The 19,456-nt window shown below is 36.9% G+C and overlaps 2 protein-coding genes across 12 annotated transcripts in view; one reads left to right on the top strand and one right to left on the bottom strand.

Annotated features, from left to right (window-relative positions):
* The window catches only part of DZIP3 (DAZ interacting zinc finger protein 3), a 98,295-nt gene extending 80,995 nt beyond the window's left edge, over positions 1–17,300 (bottom strand). For 5 of the 11 annotated variants that reach the window (XM_019448275.2, XM_019448283.2, XM_019448284.2 and 2 more), the window contains exons 1-2: positions 17,091–17,300; positions 1,414–1,512 (exon numbers count right to left, since the gene is read on the bottom strand). In XM_019448275.2, the coding sequence (XP_019303820.1) occupies positions 1,414–1,445 (32 nt within the window). In that variant the 5' untranslated portion in view covers positions 1,446–1,512; positions 17,091–17,300. Of the gene's footprint in view, positions 1–1,413; positions 1,513–4,538; positions 4,666–4,775; positions 5,003–16,832; positions 16,975–17,090 lie in introns of those variants that run through there. The other 6 variants (XM_019448276.2, XM_019448280.2, XM_053903319.1 and 3 more) reach the window with 5 other exon arrangements.
* A 131-nt stretch (positions 17,301–17,431) lies between these two features.
* CIP2A (cellular inhibitor of PP2A) overlaps positions 17,432–19,456 on the top strand; it is a 33,240-nt gene continuing 31,215 nt past the window's right edge. The window contains exon 1 of the mRNA XM_019448285.2: positions 17,432–17,698. Within this exon, the coding sequence (XP_019303830.2) occupies positions 17,597–17,698 (102 nt within the window). The 5' untranslated portion in view covers positions 17,432–17,596. The remainder of the gene's footprint in view (positions 17,699–19,456) is intronic.

Below are 19,456 nucleotides of genomic sequence, written 5' to 3'. Positions count from 1 at the left end.
ATCATATTTAAAAACCAACTATTTTTGTAAAAATGAATAACTTGACAAGTTTTGCTTCTGGCATTGGTTTAAAATGCAAACATATATGGTGTTACATACAGAACTGAAAAAATTTATTGCTTTTGCCTACATACAGAACCATGATATTAGGCCCATAAGAATTCTATACACTAGCAGAGATAAAACTGAGGTGAGAAACATATCAATTCATTTACTCAGCATTATACTTTATAAAAATTATCCCATTTTACTTCACATTTATGTATTCATCTCATAGACAATCATTTATCATCTTCCGCTATGCCAACAGATTTTGTCAGGGGAAACTGGGACAGATAAACAGTACAGTATTATCCACATAGTGACAGTTTCAATGAAAGATGATTTATACACACAAACAATACTTCACAAGATGGTTCTCAGTGCTCTTTAAAATGTCATTGCAAAGAAAAACCTCTTAACTATCTTTTTATCCACTTCTAAGCTCCACTCCAAAAAGGAACATAAGGAATTTTCTTGTGTTGTCAAGGAATAAGAAATAGTGCACCAGTATTCTGAAGCCTCTCAATTTTTGTAGAAGAGTACATAAAGTTCTCAAATGCATACCCTACTTGCTAACTCCATTTCATGGAGTTCAAGCCAACAGTTCTCAGTCTCAGATGCTTATTAAAATCACCTGTGAAGCTTTTGAACAACCTACTTCAGAGCTTCTTAATCCAAAGTGTAGGATGTGGGCTGCTATATTCACCAGTTTTCCTAACAAATTTGGTATGTAAGCTTAACTAATCCTCACTCCCTCCCCAATATTAAAATGGCTCTATTAAAGGTTACTAATGAAATCCTCCTTGTTATGTCAACAGATTTGTCTTAGTTCTTCATTCTACCTAGCCTTTCTGCATTATTTAACATTGCCCATCATACCCTCCAACCTCCTGTGGAAACTTCTGCATTCTTTGTGGCTGCTGGTTCTCCTCCTAGCTCTCTACTCCTCAGTTTGTACCACTGACTACCCCTCTTCCTCTCATTCATCTTATTCGTTTATTATTAATACTTAATACAGAACAATATACATTAACAGAATCAAACCATGCTCCTGATATATTAGAAAAGGAAGGTACATCAACAGTCACTATGGCAGTCACTTTAAGATGGGTAAACTGATGTCCAGAGAGGTTATATACCTAGAAAGTAGCAAAGCTGGAACTAGAGTTTAGCCAGAGTATAGTACTTAAGAGAAATTTCCTGAAATTAGATTTCCCCCCATCTACATCCCCCACTAATCAAAGTTGCTAAACTGTCTTGAAGCATAAACGTGTCTCATCTATACTAGCTTCCCAAGGTTATATGGAAAGGACAAATGTTGTGTCTTCAAATGCAACAAACATGGTTGGTTTTTGTCAACCTATCCCTTACCTCATAAAAAACTGTTCTGGTAGAGAATCCATGCTGCAGAATGTGTTTTGCAAAAGTCTTATTCAAATGTTTACAGACTTTTACTACTGATGTTTAAAGCTGCAAGAAAAGTAATATTTTTAATGGTCAAGTAGAAGGATTACATTCTTTTCCCCCACTATAAAAATATATATGATCATTAAAGAAATAGTTGTAATAGTTGAAATAGTTGTAAAAGAAAATGAAAATTACATAGTTTGACCATCCAAAGATAAGTCACTACCTACATTTTAATATTTTACTTTTTCCAGCATACGTATATTTTACCAACTTGTAATCATACTGGATAAATGATGTTCTACATTATGGTTTTCACCACTGAGCACTATATCAAAAGCATCTTTCATGTGATATTATACTCCTAGTATGTATTCTCAATGGTTACATAAGAATTGGCTGACTGGGGTTTCCTAGACCATTAATTTATAGATGGACATTTAGATTGTTTCCTATTTTACCTTTATGATTATTCTAAGAAATTCTCATAAGTAGAATTTCTCAGTCAAAAGACAAATATTTTAAGCCTCTTGGTGCATACTGCTAAATGGCTTCCCCAGAAGTTTATGCTAATTTATTTTCCACAGAGTACATGAGTTTCTGTTTAATGCAATCTTCATTAACACTAATTGTTTTGTTTTCCTTATTCTAAAGGTAACATTTAGCCACCTTCCCCCAAAATCATGATTCTATGTCTTCATAAAATAGGAGAGGTGAGATGTACACTCTCTGGTTCAAATATCAATGAATGTCGTGGATGTTACCTGAAAGAAAAAAAAAACTGCCGCCACACAAATGAAAATAAAAAGAATATCCATTTGTACATCTATTTATATAACTCTCTATTCAATTATTCCAAGAGTAACTCTTCTAAAATTAGTCACATTTACACCCTGATGTTTATAGCAGCACTACCTACAATAGCCAAATTATGGAAGCAGCCTAAGTGTCCATTGATAGATGAATGGATAAAGAAGAGGTGGTATTTGTATACAAGGGAATATTATTCATCCATAAAAGAGAATGAAATCCTACCATCTGCAATGACATGGATGGAGCTGGAGAGTATTATGCCAAGAGAAAGGCAAATACCACATGACTTCACTCAAATGTGGAATTTAAGAAATAGATGAGCAAAGGGAAAAAAAGAGAGACAAACCAAGAAACAGACTCTTAATTACAGAGAACTGATGGTTACCAGAGGGGAGGTAGGTGGGGTTACGTAGGTGATGAGGATTAAGGAGTGCACGTGTTGTGATGAGCACCAGGTGATGTATGGAATTGCTGAATCACTATACTGTACACCTGAAATTAATAGAACACTATATATTAACTAGAACTAAAATAAAACAAAACAAACCCCACTAATAGCATGTATAATATACAGCCGTAAGTTAGATCAGCAGAACTTTTGAAGGCCCATTATTAAAATGCAGTTCAGCATAGGTAATTCCCAAATAAAGAAAACATGTTCCACAAGATCATTTGCAAGTCACCTATTCATTCAGATTGTATTTACTCAAAGAAACACTATTTTACATGATACTGACTCTCCCTTAAAAGCCAGAAAAAGCCAACCAAACATGTAGAAAAGAAGTAACGGCTGGACCTGAACCTTCATAAGCCTTGAGGCCTGAGTATCCTGTCATTAGTGAGCTGAATAGGGAAGGGGGCAATTTGGTGCCTGACTAAAAGAAGTCCTGGGAGATCATCTGCAAAACTAATATTCCTAATTATGATACTGCCTGTAGATATTTTCTATATTTGACTCACACCAGCTCTAAGTTACAAAGGTAAGGGTAATTCTCTCAACAATCCAATGGATACTTTCTAATCAAAACACAAATGCAAACATTTACACACACACACACACCCCCATCTAATTTCTTCGTTTACTAACAAGTGTTGGCAAGGATGTGGACGCAAGGAACCCTCATACACTGTTGGTGGGAGTGTAAATTGGTGTAGCCATTGTGGAAAACAGTATGCAGGTTCTTCAAAAAATTAAAATTAGAAATACCATATGACCCAATAATTCTAAGTATTTACTCAAAGAAATTAAAAACATTAATTTGAAAAGATCTTTGCACCCCTGCAGCATTATTTACAATAGCCAAGAAATGGAATCAATCCAAGTGTCCACCAATAGATGAATGGATACAGATGTGATATATATACATAAACACATACACTGAAATATTATTCAATATTTGAAAAGGACGAGATCTTGCTGTTTGTGACAACATGGGTGGATCTAGAGGGTATTAGCTAAATGAAATAAGTCATTATTTCATTCAAACAAATGAATAAACAAAAAACAGAATCAGACCTATAAATACAGACAACTGATGGTTGCCAGAGGGAAGGGGATAAGACACATGGGCAAAACGCATGAAGAGGAGTAGGAGATACAGGCTTCCAGTTATGGAATAAGTCACAGGAATAAAAGGCACAGCATAGAAATATAGTGAATTATACTATAATAACATATCATGACAGATGGCAGCTACATTTGTGATGAGCATAGCATAACCTATAGACATAATGAATCATTATGTTATACACCTGAAACTAACATAACATTAAATGCAAACTATACTTTAAAAAAAAGGTTAAAAAATAAATTTCCTCATTTAAAAGACAGTTTTCTAACACCTCTTAGTTTCTTGCCCATCCCTAACAAAAATGTCTTACTGTCAGTATATCTCACCTATGCAGAATCCAGTTCTCCTATTTTATAGTTTTACTCTTATTTTTAAAAACTCAATAAGCAAATATGTCAATTTAAATTTGCATTCTTCGTTCAATACCAATGAAAGATCTAACCTAACACTAATGATGAAGAGGTTTTTATTCTCTCACACTAGATCAGATCTGTTTCATCTCTTCAATAAAGCTGTATAAAAAAGGACGTGGCTTTGGGAATTCTAGGACTGTGATCAAACTGCTTTTCTTTTATAGCTTCTATAACCTCCCTGCTTATTTTAATAAAAAGTTAGGCATTATCTCACAGATTATACAAAAGCACACCTTTTCTAGACAAAGCAGTCCCCCTCATTTCCAGAATTTAAAAGCCCAGACACAGATACCTCCCCCTCTGATAAGCTCTCCTTCAGGCAGTTGTTTGCACAGATCACAAGGCTGAAAAGGGAAGAAAGTCCTCTGGCAACAAGGTAGAGAAGATGGAAGGCCTCTGCTAAGCTATTCAGTGCTCAGCTTGAAAAAGAAAAGGATATAGTATTAATTAATAAATCAGAAGGTATTTGGAGCCTGAATTAAGAATTAAGAAAAGCTAATGGCTTTTTTAGTCTGCTTAGAAATACAACCTGAGATGAATCTCTGTGGTGAAAGGTTTTCCAGGAGAATATCATCAACCCCATCATTTCCCCAGGAGCTAAGCAGATCATGTGTGGCAAACCCTACTGCAATAGCAGCAGCCGCGGTGACGGTGGCACTTTACAGCCTCTGCTGGGAAGGAAGGCGTAAGTGCCTAGCAACAGAAAGGAAGTAGCCAGCCCGAAACATTAACACACTGCTTCTAAAATAATCCAGAGGTTCTTACCATTCTAGAAGAGGCTGAAGGAAACCTTCAAAATCAGGGTTAACATGGGATAAAGGATGAATCTGGTTTCCCCTGGTGTGTTCATCTCAACAGGCTTTCCCTGTCAGCAGGAAACTAAAAATTTACCTCCCTTCCTGGAACTGAGGGATTGCTTGTCCACAGGAACCTATTCAGGTGCTAGCTAATTGATCAGAGGGCAAGTTAAAGGTCAGTGTCAATTTCTAGCACACCTTTATCCACCAAGCAAAATGATCTTATCCACAGGCTGTTTTACTGGTAAAAAACAAAGTCCTGCCATCTTTATCCTTATCCAACAGTAAAATGCCTTTCTTACTGCTCCCTCTGAGCTCCCAGCTCCCTCCTTCCCTCTTATCTACTGAAATTGTATCAAACTTTTTTTAATCGCAAAAGTATTCCACCTCCCCCTACTTTTAAAGGTGGCTTATTCACAAAAAAGCAGGCACAGTTTTGTTTCTAATTGTTTAATCATTCATTCAAATGTTTACCTTACAGCACTTGTCACCTCAACATTATAAAAGCACACTGTTTTTTAAATCTACTCGAGTGCTCATCGTAAGTCATCTGACCAAGTTAGAGGCTCTAACTAGCCAAAAAGTTCACATTTCAGTGTGTGGGTAGATAGATGTCCCATGGATTTACTACTCTTGTCAGTTCTGGCCCTTACAGATCACACAATGCCAGATGGAAAAAGGGAGTTATCGTGTGCAAAAACATTAAAATTCAACTCATTTTTCTCAATGCTATTAATTTGAAAACAAAATAATATATTTTTCAAGAGAGAAATTCAGTTGTGAGAACTTCTCTTGTGCCCACTAAATCTGGGTTCCTCTATCTTGACACTATGGACATTTTAGGCTAGATGAAGCTTTGTTATGGAAGATACACTCTGCATTTTAAGGATGTTTTGGAGCACCGCTAACTTCTACCTCATAGGTGCCAAAAGCAACTCTCTCCCACCTCTCAGGTCCATTGTGAAAACCAAAAGTGTTTCCAAGCACTGCCAAATGTCCCCTGGGGGACAAAATGCCCCAGTTGAGAACCACCTAAATGATTTAAAATGAAAAGAGCCTGGGTGGCTCGGTTGGTTAAGCGTCTGACTATTGATTTCGGCTCAGGTCATGATCCAACGGTTTGCGAGATAGAGCCCTGCGTCTGGCTCTGTGCTGACAGTGTGGAGCCTGCTTGGGATTCCTGGTCTCCCTTTCTCTCTGCCCCTCTCCCACTCTCTCTCTCAAAAATAAACAAACATTAAAAAAAATACAAAGGTTAATTAAGTAAACACATAACAGATTGTTCTGAGGAAGAACACTTAAGACTATCCTGGTATTATGTAATATTTACAATCATTTGTCTACAAGAAAGAAAAATGACATAAAGTACCTCATTTAGATTTCATATCAATGTCAAAAGTTGAGAGATTGCATAGCATTGGTAGTTAAGAGCGCAAAAATATTGGAATACTCCTGCAAGGGTATACAGAACTGCTTTGATACACATTAGCTATGCAACCTTGCTTGAAACTAATTAACATCTGTGCTTCAGTTTCCTCATCTGGAAAATAAAGATGGTACCCACTTTAGGTTCCTCAAAAAATTAATAGAACTACCCTATGACCCAGCAATTACACTACTAGACATTTATCCAAGGGATATAGGCATGCTGTTTCGAAGGGACACGTGCACCCCAACGTTTACAGCAGCACTATCAACAATAGCCAAAGTATGGAAAGAGCCCAAATGTCCATCGATGGATGAATGGACAAAGATGTGGTGTATATGCACAATGGAGTATTACTCGGCAATCAAAAAGAATGAAATCTTGCCATTTTCAACTACATGGATGGAACTAGAGGGTATTATGCTAAGCGAAATTAGTCAGAGAAAGACAAGTATCATATGACTTCACTCATGAGGACTTTAAGACACAAGACAGATGAACATAAAGGAAGTGAAGCAAAAATAATACGAAAACAGGGAAGGGGACAAAACATAAGAGACTCTTAAATATGGAGAACAGAGGGTTACTGGAGGGGTGGTGGGAGGGAGGATGGGCTAAATGGGTAAGGAGCATCAAGGAATTTACTCCTGAAATCATTGTTGCACTATATGCCAACTTGGATGTAAATTTAAAAATAAATAAAAAACAAAACAAAACAAAAAAGATGGTACTTGCTTCACAGGGTCATCAAGATTAAATGTTTAAAATATGTAATAGAACAAGACCTAGCACAAGTAATTACTATGTAAGTGTTACTATCATCCCTTCATTATCATCAACAAATTTTGTTTAAATTTGTAGCAAAATCAGTTTTTTCTTCCAATTCTCTACCTTGATGGAGAATTGCTACCATATGGAAAGGAAAGGTAATAATGAGCTTGAGAGCTGGGACAAAAAACACATTTTTCAAATATATCCCACATGGCACAAATGCAGCTTAGTTTGCACATTTGGCATCTTGGGTTTTTCACATCAGCACATATGACACATGTCATATTCCTTAAACAGTATGATATACCATTGTATAAATGTATCATTTCACCAGACAACTATTGATAAACACTTCCTCTCTGGTCTTCCCTTTTTTTCTTTTGCTATTACTAACAATGCTGCAATAAACAACCTGAACATGCAACTTGGTAAAATCTTGATAGCTATTTTAAAAAGCTGGATTTACAGTACACCTGGGTGGCTCAGTAGGCTGAGTGTTCAACTATTAATTTCGGCTCAAGTCATGATCCCAGGTCATGAGATAAAGCCCTATGTCTGGCTCTGCACTAAGTGGAGCCTGCCTGAGATTCTCTCTCTCTCTCTCTCTCTCTCTCTCTCTGCCCCTCTCCCCCACTCACACTCGCTCGCTCTCTCAAAACAAGAACAAAAAAGTTGGTTTATGACATCAGCACTGAATTACAGAAGTATTTCAGAAGTTCAGGGGTCTGTTAGCAAAGCAGATCTCTGACACTGCTTGTTAACACTTCTGCTAGATTTTCCCAAAAGAATTCCAAAAAATTCCTTACAGATGTGAGATGTTTTGCTCCATATGAGTAGTAATTACTTCAAGGCTTAAAACATTACGAAGAGGATGCTTTCTAGGAATAAGGCAAGACATTAGTACTGGAAGTTTCCTTATAACCAAAATTTTAAATATTATTGATCTGATTATGTTTACTATGCAAGCAGCAACAGCCATTCTTGGTGGCTTTTAAAGTAGAGGCTCTATGACTCTAGCACTCTGAAAGTCTTTATTACTCAAGTGTGAGCTCCAGGTAGACAAGAATGGCTAGGACCATCAGGTTAGACTCACACAGGTTATACCATTATTTTGTTACTGTTGTAAGAGTGAACAAAATATATTGATTATTTGGTTTTCTAATTTTCCATTAATTTCTTCCATTTTTTTATCTGACTTCCTGGCAAGGCCACAAAATGAACATACCTAGCTAGACACAAGTAGCCAAAACATTATTTTACCCCAAAGAAAAAATAGTTTGTTTAAGGCAAATTCCAGGACTCATGGATAATGGTTGGAAAATCGTTGCAAAAGTTATCATAAACTGAAGAGCATTCTTGCCCTAAAAGATCAGGGAATTCACTGTCATACCTCAGCTCTTGTCATCTTGAAAAAAATCATTATTAGCACTGTCTGGCAGCTTATATCAGAAAGGAAGAACCCTGCAATGTACACCCAGCACCCTTCCTTATAAATCTGCCAAAACAGGAAATATCCTTGTCACAACCAGCATCTTGTCAGGAGTAGGTTTGTTTTTTGTTTGTTTGGAGAAGGTTTTTAATTTTCCTCAGACCCTCAGACCTATCCAGTTACTTCAAGACTTAGCAAACCTAAAGAACATATATTAATTTGTTTTTAATATTTGGAATGTACCTATAATGAACCTATAATGAATACGCACAGGTTAGGATCTACCTGGGGAAAAAAATCCAGATATTAAAATACCCATCAGTTTCCTTTTATTTACAGGTAACACTGCGAAAATCACTGTTCAGAAACACAGCTAGAAACCCTTGGAAGGAGCATGTTACCACTAAGCAAATTTTCCAAAGCAGAATATTTTCAGCAATGTTATCATTACTGTTATTAGACAATGATGAGAAAAAGGAAACAAGACAGAATGTTGACACATGACACATGTAGAGATGATAATCAAGCAGGAAGTAGAGTATATAATATGCACTTGACTCTCTCACCACCAATGACAAGGCCTACAATACCCAAATCCAGACTGATCCACCAATGTAAGAAGACTCATTATCTCAGAAAGACATATATTTGTAAGAAGAGTTTAGCTGAGAAGGTAGGTCAAGGTTTTGGTTATGAAGAATTTTCTCTCATAAAATTAATTGGGTGTAATTAACTGTGGTTTCATCAAAAATAAGATTAATTTTCATCAGCTCCTATGTGTCTGGCTCTGGGCTGAGTACCTATGTACAGTGAATACACATCTGATCCTCACACAACTGTGAAATAAACATTACTGTAATTCATTTTAAAAAGCAAGCAACTGAGGGATTTAGAGTTCATATTGCTAACAAATTAATAAAAGCAGAAATTCAGGCCCAAGTGTCACTAACTGCAAATTCCATATTCTTTCCACTAGGTCCCATTAAGTGCAATATTTAACTATTTAAGCGTGGTGTTCAATTTTGAGCTAAACCGAGTAATATGCATAAAGACAAACACTTAGAAACAAAACTATTTATGTGACCTTACTGACTAGTAATGATACTGTAAAGATAATCATGACATCTGATAATTTCATAATATACTATTCTCATTAGTTTTTGCTAAGAAAATCCATTTGTTCAAGAAAACAATTCAGAAAAATGCCAGTACTACACGTGCTACTAAAATGAACAATAATTAATATGTGTTTAAATGCTCTGTTAAGGTTAACAATTTTGGAGAAGTCTCCAAATTTTTTTTGATCACCATGTATCTAAAGCAATAAGTCTGAGAATACACTGACAATACATGAATAGCAATTCATTTATGAATTATATACAGATATTACTATAATATAAAATAAAAAAGAATGATATCAAAATAAGTAAAAATTTCTAATTGTTCCCACACCCTGATAGCTTCACATATCCCAAGGTGTGCATATTCCACTTTGGATGCCACTATCTTAGAAAATAGTTCCAAATTTAATTCAAGAAACAGAACATAATAATATCTTTCATGAACATAGTAATATCTACTTTCTGAAAGACTGGAAATTTAAAAATGAGATATGCAAAGGACTTGGCTCTGTATAAAGTAGGTCTTCAATAAATACTATAGTTAAAAATGATTATTGTACCTTAATTTAAAATAAAATTATGTCACTTACCTTTATCTGCAAAATTGGGATTCAGAAACAATGGATAATATTTATGTTTTAAAAAAAGGCAACCTTCTGATACTGAGATATGAAATTAGATGTGAAATTGGGGTAAAAAACATTTACCCAAATTACCCAAACCATGTACTTAAACTAAAGTTGAATTCTGTGAAATGTGCAGGGAAAAAAAACAAAACAAAACAAAACAAAACAAAACAGGAATTGTTTGAAAAGTGAAAAAGTTAATTTTATGGTTTGGCAAATCATTTAGAGGTAAGTTGAATTTTAACACTTGACTGGGAAAAGAAACAGGAAGAATAATTGAAAAGAGAGCAATTTTGGCTTAACAGGTTTTTTGCCTTTGTGTTGAGGGTAACATTTCTCAAAAATCAAAGTTGACATTAATTCTACAGACTTAGTTTTCTGGCTCTGCATAAAGGGCAAAATCAATTTAATATTAATATTTGAATATTTGAATATTTAATATTGTTTTAACTACAGTAGAGACAAGGTATCCAAATGAGTCCATGCCTAGACCTCTGCCAATTTTCTACCACTAGATTTCTTTGCCTTGAATCTTTGGAACCCGGGCCAATAGAACTTTTGTTCTACCTGCTATTTATGCATACTTAATAATCTCCTAATTTACATCTGGCCTCACATCTCCACTGAATAGAAGCCCCACAAAGTCAGGAATTTTTTTTTAATCCCTCTGCTATATATCTGCAGGGCCTACAACAGCACCTGGTACACTTCAAGCACTCAATATTGATTTAAAGAATGAAGCCACCTTTCCTCTGAATACCGCAAGTCCTCAGAAGGCAGAAGACGGAGTTTGTGTGTAAATTAAGACTGCCTTCTCTGCCAACCTGAGCCCTTCTTTACAGGTCAAAAGTAGCCCATATACTACTGTAAAACTATCCCTGCAGATAACCATGGAATCAAGACAGGGCCTCTGTCTTCTGGCAACTACTCAGTGTTCTTTGCTGTTTCCTCTAAATATTTAAGTACCCTGTGGTTTAGTTTTTCTATCCATACTCACCTTTTATCATTTAGGTTCAAGGCTTTAAATTTTTACCTTTAGCCTTGACCTCTCCCTTAACTACAAATAATATATTCGACAGCCCATTCAGCATCTCCTGGACGTCTAGTAGATATCGAAACATAACTGAAACTGAGCTCTAGATACTGCCTTCTCCCCACAAAATGGCTGAAGCAGAGCCACTCAGCCAAGCCAGGTCTAGATCAGACTAACTGCAGTCAACTCAAAGACTGGTGAGCAAGAAATAAATGCTCATGATTTATAACCACTGAGTTTTAAGGTGATTTGCTATGCAGAAAATACTGAACAATATGCCACACTGTCTAAAATTCCAACACTCCATCTTGACTGATACTTCCTTTCCCTCTTCCCTTTATTTTCCTCCATAGCACTTACTACATTCGTATATTTTATTCATAGTTCTTATTTGTTGTCTATGTCTCCCGTTAAAATAAAAGCTCCACCTGGATAGAAATTTTTTATCTATCTGATTCACTGCCATAACCCCAGTACCTGGAAATGTAGTTACCACTCAAGCACTCATTAAATGTATGATGGGTGAATGAACAATTAGCTCTGTGTTCACACTGTTGGTATAATTCTCATACTACAACATTCAGTATTCTATAACCTCTGCACTTCTGTCACAAATTTATATCTTTATTCAGTCTGATTTATCTAACAGGACTTAAGCTCTGGTCATGAGACGTTAAAAATTTTCAGGAGGGCCTAGGTGGCTCAGTTAAGCATCCAACTCTTGATCTCAGCTGAGGTCATGATCTTACAGTCGTGAAATCAAGCCCCCCATAAGGCTCTATGCTGGGCATGGATCCTGCTTAAGAATCTCTCTCTCCCTCTCTACTACTCCCCTGCTTGTGCATGCTCTCTCTCGCTCTCACAAAAATAAACGTTTTTAAAAATTCCACTTTATGGGGTGCCTGGATGGTTCAGTCAGTTGAGTGTTCCAACTCTTGGTTTCGGCTCCAGTCACGATCCCAGGGTCATGGGATCTGTGCTGAGCATGGAGCCTGCTTGAGATCCTCTCTCTCTCCCTCCCTCTGCCCCTCTTCCCAGCTAGCACTCTCTCTCTAAAAAAATCTATTTTACTCTTAATTAAAGGTATGCTAAGTTTTTCTAAAAGAAATAAAGGAGCTAGACAGCCCTAATACTGAGTTCTAAGATCCTAAGCAATTTTTTTTAACTCCCTTTAATATGTTTCTGGAACTATAAATTAGGGAAAATGTCTGTGCAAATACAAAGGATGTCAATAAAAAAATCTATGGAGAAAAGGGATTTTAAGCCAAACGTTGAAGATATTAATATTTTGCCCTAAAAAATGTGTTCCTATAGTACTCTCCATTTCTCTTAACACTTACTCTGATTTGTGTAACAGAATCTAAGCTCTTTGAGAATGAAGGAATATTCATATTTAAAAATCTTTTTACCTGTGTTGGTTAAACTAATTTAACTGGATTTTTTTTTTAAGTAAAATACAGGAGCACCTAGGTGGCTCAGTGGGTTAAGTGTCTGACTCTTGATTTTAGCTCAGATTATGATCTCATGGTTGTGAGATCCAAGCCCCACATCAGGCTCCTCACTGAGTGTGGAGCCTGCCTGGGATTCTAGATACCTCTCCCTCTATCTTTCTCTGTCTCAATATAAATAAACAAACAAATATTAAAAAAAAATAAAAGTGAAATACAGATGCTCACTTTAGCTACTATCCTTTTAAAATCTGTGGGCATAAATGTCCTTTATAAAGAATATATATGTAAATCTGCTAAGCCTTGAACCTTAAAAAAAAATAAAAATAAGGGAAAATATGTATATGGATGGAATTAATAAACCTAAATATAAAATTAGTGATTCTGACAAAAAAGGAAAAGAGTAAAGTTGGTTCTTGAAAAGCTGAATGAAGTAGATAAACCCCTAGAAAGTTCCAGTAAGGAACTTTCCATAAGGAAAAATATAGGTAACATTTAAATGAAAAAGGAAATTTAAAACTACAATGAAGAGATTAAGAAAATTACTAGAATACTGATGCAACTTCATATCAAAATTTCTTTAAATCTAGGGCACCTGGGTGGCTCAGTCGGTTAAGCGGGTTAAGCGTCCAACTTTGGCTCAGGTCATGATCTCACCGTTTGTGAGTTCGAGCCCTGCATGGCGCTCTGTGCTGACAGTTCAGAGCCTGGAGCCTGCCTCAAATTCTGTGCCTCCCACTCTCTCTGCCCCTCCCCTGCTCGCACGTGCACTTTGTCTCTCAAAATAAATAAACATTAAAAAAATTTTTTTAAATTCTTTAAATTTAAAGAAATAGTTGCTATATTAGAATATTTTTATTTCCAAACCTAAGGAAAGGTGGAAAAAATGATCAGATCTATAACCATATTACCAATTCAAATATTTTCAAAAGATCTACCACTAAATCAGCTACTTGATTTTATAGGCCAGTGGTATACAATCTACAAGGACCACCTGATTCCTATGTGATTCTCATTCTGTAGCACAGAAAAAAAGATTAGAAAGCATCCAATTCATTTTTCAAAAGTTCACAAATTCCAAAAGAAAAAATTAATGAAAAAATTTTAAATACAAAATCCTGAATAAAATATTTGCATCATAGCAAATACAAGTTTTGTTACTATAATCTGTATGACCTTGGGCAAATTATTTCACTCTCCTTAGTTTTTTCACCTGTAAAATGGAGATAATAGTACCTAAAGTATGAAGTTGTTATGAAGATTAATTAGTAAGTATAAAATTCTTAGAATAGTGCCTGGCTTCTAACAAATGCTCACTAAGTGTTAGCTATTATTATCCCAACAACAAAAAAGCAACACAATACATTGCATTATCATGTCAAAGTGGAAAATGTGATCTATAAACATAGGTATTTGATAATTTTTTTAAGTAGACGCTTTGGCAAGTCTTTAAGTACAACAGGTATAAAGGGCAATCTAAACATTTGAAAGACTACTACAAGCCAATAGCACAAATTATACTAAGTGTTAAAATACTGGTCATTCCCATTCAATTAAATCATAAGACAAAGATGTTCTGTATCACCATGATTATTCCAATTTGTTTTTGCACTAATGAAATAAAGACAACATATACTGGACAAGATGAAATTATTATTTATAGATGATATATAGTGAGAAAGTCTAAGAGAGTAAACAAAATTCTATAAAAACTAATAAGAGATTTTAGTCAGGGTCTGGATAAAAGATGTAACAAAATCAGCATCTTTTTTTTTTTTACAGTAGCAATAACAAAATTTTAAAGGAGAAAAAGAGAACCCGCTCACATTAACAAAAATTATACAATGCCCTGGAACAAACTTAATACAAGACTAGAAGATAAACTACATAAAATTTCACTGAACATGAAATACAACCTGAATAGTATTAACTATCTCAGCAGTATCTATCTTCTCAGTCACCCCAACTAGAAACTTGGAGTCCCTTCTAGTTTCATGCTTCTCTTCACATCTGAAATAAGTCATTAAATCCTGCCTATTTCACCTACTTATTTCTCCAATTTTTCACCTCTTTGTTATCTCCACTTCAATTACCCCTGGTAATCCTTTGCAAAGACTCAGCAAATTAAATATTCTCCTTACTCCTACCCTTATCCTTATCAAAATCACAAGCTGCCCAGTTGCCAGAGTAATCAACCTAAAACACAAACCTAAATAGATCAGGCCCCAGTTAAAAGCCAAAGATCACCACTGAATTCAGTATCAAGAATAAGGTCTTCAGTCATCTGGACCGAGCTTCATCACCATCATCACCACCATTTCCTCCTCCTCCCCATTTTTTGGTGCCTAAAATAAGACTGTTTCTCATATTAGGATGTGCAAGTATCTCTGCCTAAATGTGTTAGGGCTTCTCACAGTTACCATCATGGTACATCCTACTATACTTCCAACATCAATTTTTGAAAAAGATTTTTTAAGAAAGACATATTAAAATGAGTATCTTACAGACGAGAATGCAAAATTTGTATCATTACTTATGTTAAAATGAAAGATTGTAAAGAAAGATGGATAATTACTTATGTTAAAATGAAAGAGTGTAAAGAAAGATGGCATTTACAGACAGCAGCTTTGACCTCTTCCCTTGGCTGAGAATGAGTATGAAGATGAGACACTTGTCATTATTAGTGAAAAGTCTAACACCAACCAAAAGGTTATCACTGCATTTGCTAATGAACTAAGATGTAACTAACACCTGCTGAGAAAGTAATTATGCCAGGCAACTGCTCTAAATTCTTGTAAGTTGATTAGCTCATTTTATAATGGTTTGCACCACCTGAAATGACCTCATCTTTACTGCTACTCTCACCCTTGCTGTCTACCCTAGTCATAGTGGCATCCTTGGTGTTCCTGACACACATCATGGTCCCACTTCAGGATCTCTGCCCTTGCTTTTCTATCTACTTTTCCCCCTAGAGAGCAGGGCTGTCTCCTTCAACTCCTTGAAGCACTTCCTCAAATATTGCTTGCTCTATCTTGACCTCCCAACTCCCTTCTTCCCAACCACCATTATTCTCCAAGAATAATTCTGCTAAATTTTTTCTCCATCTCACCTCTTACAAACTGTTTTTTTCCTATCAGACCGTAATTTCCATAACATAGGTTTTATTCACTTAAATCGCTAGTGCTTAGACAAGTACCTGTTACACTGTAGGCTCTCAATGATTTCTGATTTATTTAACTTATTGAACAGGTACTACCGTTAGCCGGATTTTAAGAAACTGAAGCAGAGAGAATCTGCCTTATGGTCACAGAGTAAAAGGTGGAACCAGAGTTCGTAAACATAAAGCCTGGCTTCACTGGTCAACATAACTGCATGGTGCCTCTAACTTATATGAATTCCATATGTACTACCTATTTAGTACATTTCCCCAATTAGACAGTTGCTTCGCAGCAGGGATACTTCATCATCTTTGTTCTCCTGCGACTTCTAACCCACGTTATACAATCGATAACTGTTTACAGAATGAATGAATATGTACATTAATTACCTAATTATTTTTACATGTATGTCTCAATTGGCTGGATTATTGTAAGCTTTCAAACTAAAAACTTTTAATATAAAAAATCCTTTTTAAAAATGTAATGTAAAAACACTTTTTTTTGAACTGACAAAACATGATCCATGACGAATGATTTAATTAAAACGACATGCGCCTTGCTCTTCCAATTGTTTCCAAACTGGTTTTTAAAGCTTAATTCAATATTAGCATACTTCAAGCAAAAAAAGCTCCAAAGCCAGCAACTCATTTCATTATATACACACGCACAATATTATCTCTTACAAAAAACGCAAAGGGCGGTGCCGTGTTTCATAGAAGACACCGAGGCTTAGAAAGCAATTGATCATGCCAAATAAAAATAGATACCTTCACTTACAAAAACTGACGCTAATGAGAACACTCTCCGCAGCAATACCTGGCCCAGAAGTCACCAGGAGCTAGCTTTCTGGAATAAGTTTGACGACTACCTTAAGGGCATGACTACCTCGCCACAGAATCCCAATGGCCCCAGGCTTACTCTGAAAAACAAACATTTCTGGGTAGAAAGGGTGGACGCAGGAAAAATATTTAAAAAGAGGTCCCTCCCAGGCCCCCTCAAAATCTAGAGGCCAAGATTCTCCTCAGAGCTCCTCACCGTGTCTAGACTACGGGGAAGCGACCATTTCTCAGGCAGAGGTTCATGCACAAAGAAAAACCGGCCATCCAGCGTGAAGGCCGAAGAAGCAAACGAAAACTGAGAGCTCTAATGAACACGGACCCCCCTGCGCCTAACCGCCCCTTCGCAAATTGAGTCGCAATCGCATTTCTCGCGAGATTTATCGTCTCCGCGGGATCTCGAAGTTCAAAGCTCGCGGCTTTTCGAAGCGACGGTGGGTTGAGGGAGTGGGAAAAGAAGTTCGGGAAAGGACAGCTTCCAACCCCCTTGAAGAACCCACAGACCCACTAGACCCTCCCGCTTCTCCTTTCTTCATTGACAGCAGCTCTCCCAGGGTACACAGGCACTTCCGGAGCGCTACCGGAACCGGAAGCATCGGGACTTGGGGGGGGTGGGGCTGAAAAATCAAAAAAAGGGCCGCGAAAGTTGGAGGCCGGTGCCGGCAGGGTGGTAGTGGCTCCCAGGTGGGGTTGTGGCGAGTGCCAATGGACTCCACCGCCTGCCTGAAGTCCTTGCTCCTGACCATCAGTCAGTATAAAGCCGTTAAGTCGGAGGCGAATGCCACCCAGCTTTTGCGGCACTTGGAGGTGAGGGACTACGGGATGGGGACTCGATAAGCTTCCCTGTAGAAACCCTTAGTTCACGGTGCGGCCGGGGTGTAGCGGCCCCAGCCTGCAAAGTAAGGTCTGCCCATCGCTCCCTTAGGTCTCTTTTTGTATTAGTAAGGAAGGCGAAAGTCAGCCTTGAATTCCCACTCTTAACTCCGCCCAAGTCCATCCGCGTTCAGCTGGCTGCAGCTAGAGGGAAGAGTGACTGATACTCGAAGTCCTAGGAAGAGGGAGGGTGGGACAAAATGTTGGGGGATTTAGGCTCTTTTGGGGATTGGTAGAGGAGAAAGTTCGGAGCTATTTCTTTTCCTTCGTTTCTTTGGTTTTTCCATCGCAACAGAGCTCTTGCAGAATACACAGCAATTCTCGAGAGTGAAGGTGATGGGGAGTGATGATTAAAACTTGTTTTATTCCTGTCCCTTAGGCAGTTTACAATCTGAACCAATTGCTTGCTGCTTCTCTTATAACTCATGTTGAACTCGAATTTGAAAAAGAAAAAAAATTTTTAACTTTCCTTGGGTTAAAAAGCAATCACAATACTAATCATAATTTTTTTAACCAAAATATATTGTTCCCAGTTTTCAAACCTGAATTGCTAAATTGCTTTCACTTTTTCTGTTAGTTCCCACTAATTTATGGCTAGGTCACTTATTCACAGCTTTCTCTGTTCCTATTTGTTTTTAGGCTTTTAATCTCATTTCTTGCACATTCACAGAATTCCAACTAACAATAACCTCAGTTTAATAAAAAAAAAAAAATTAAGCTCAGCCAAAGCTTATTTTTTTTTTTTTCAACGTTTTTTTTTTTTTTTTTATTTATTTTTGGGACAGAGAGAGACAGAGCATGAACGGGGGAGGGGCAGAGAGAGAGGGAGACACAGAATCAGAAACAGGCTCCAGGCTCCGAGCCATCAGCCCAGAGCCCGACGCGGGGCTCGAACCCACGGACCGCGAGATCGTGACCTGGCTGAAGTCGGACGCTTAACCGACTGCGCCACCCAGGCGCCCCAGCCAAAGCTTATTTTAATTCCATCTGTCACAGGTTCTGTTAACATAGAACTGAACATAATTTTAAAATATATTCTATTATATTTATGAGATAAAGTCTAAATTACAAAGATTAGCAAATTACTACTGGAGAGAAAAGACTATTGTGAATAGTACAGCAACATCAATCTGGATAACTGTTGTGATACTGGAATTCATTAAATGTGCCTGTTTCCTCCAGCTTCACTGATGCTCCTTCTTATCGCTTCAGGTGCCCATCTCCTAAGTACATTTTCTTTTTTCATTCATTACCTCAACAAATCTCTGCAAAACGAATAAAGTGTTAGCTGTTAAATGCTAAAGCTTTGCTTCTCAATTAGAATATAAAAATGTGATAGTGGGCTCCAGAAGCCACAGAGTAAGCAGTTTTATTTAAGAAGTAGGAGTACATCATTTTAAATACTAATCAGAAACATGCCTTGAATCTGAGAGCCATGTTGCAGTGAATTGAAGGAGACTCAAAGAAATTTGAGGCTTAGAAACTGCTTGATACTGCATTCTGGAACTTTTAAGGGGTTTACTGAAAACTCTTTTGCCATTTAGAGAGATAACATACATACAGCATATAATATGCACTGATCTTAAGTGAAGAGCTTGAGTTTTTATCATACATATATAGTCAAGTAGGTACACTTGTTTCATGACACAGAACATTTCCAGTCCCCTATAAGGTTTCTTCAGTGGTCCCGTT

This window comes from Panthera pardus, unplaced genomic scaffold (assembly GCF_024362965.1).
Source record: "Panthera pardus isolate Hobbes unplaced genomic scaffold, ASM2436296v1 HiC_scaffold_16, whole genome shotgun sequence".
Taxonomy (NCBI): Eukaryota; Metazoa; Chordata; class Mammalia; order Carnivora; family Felidae; genus Panthera; species Panthera pardus.
The sequence above is the reverse complement of the archived record's forward strand: the minus strand, read 5'-3'. Positions and strand labels throughout refer to the sequence as shown.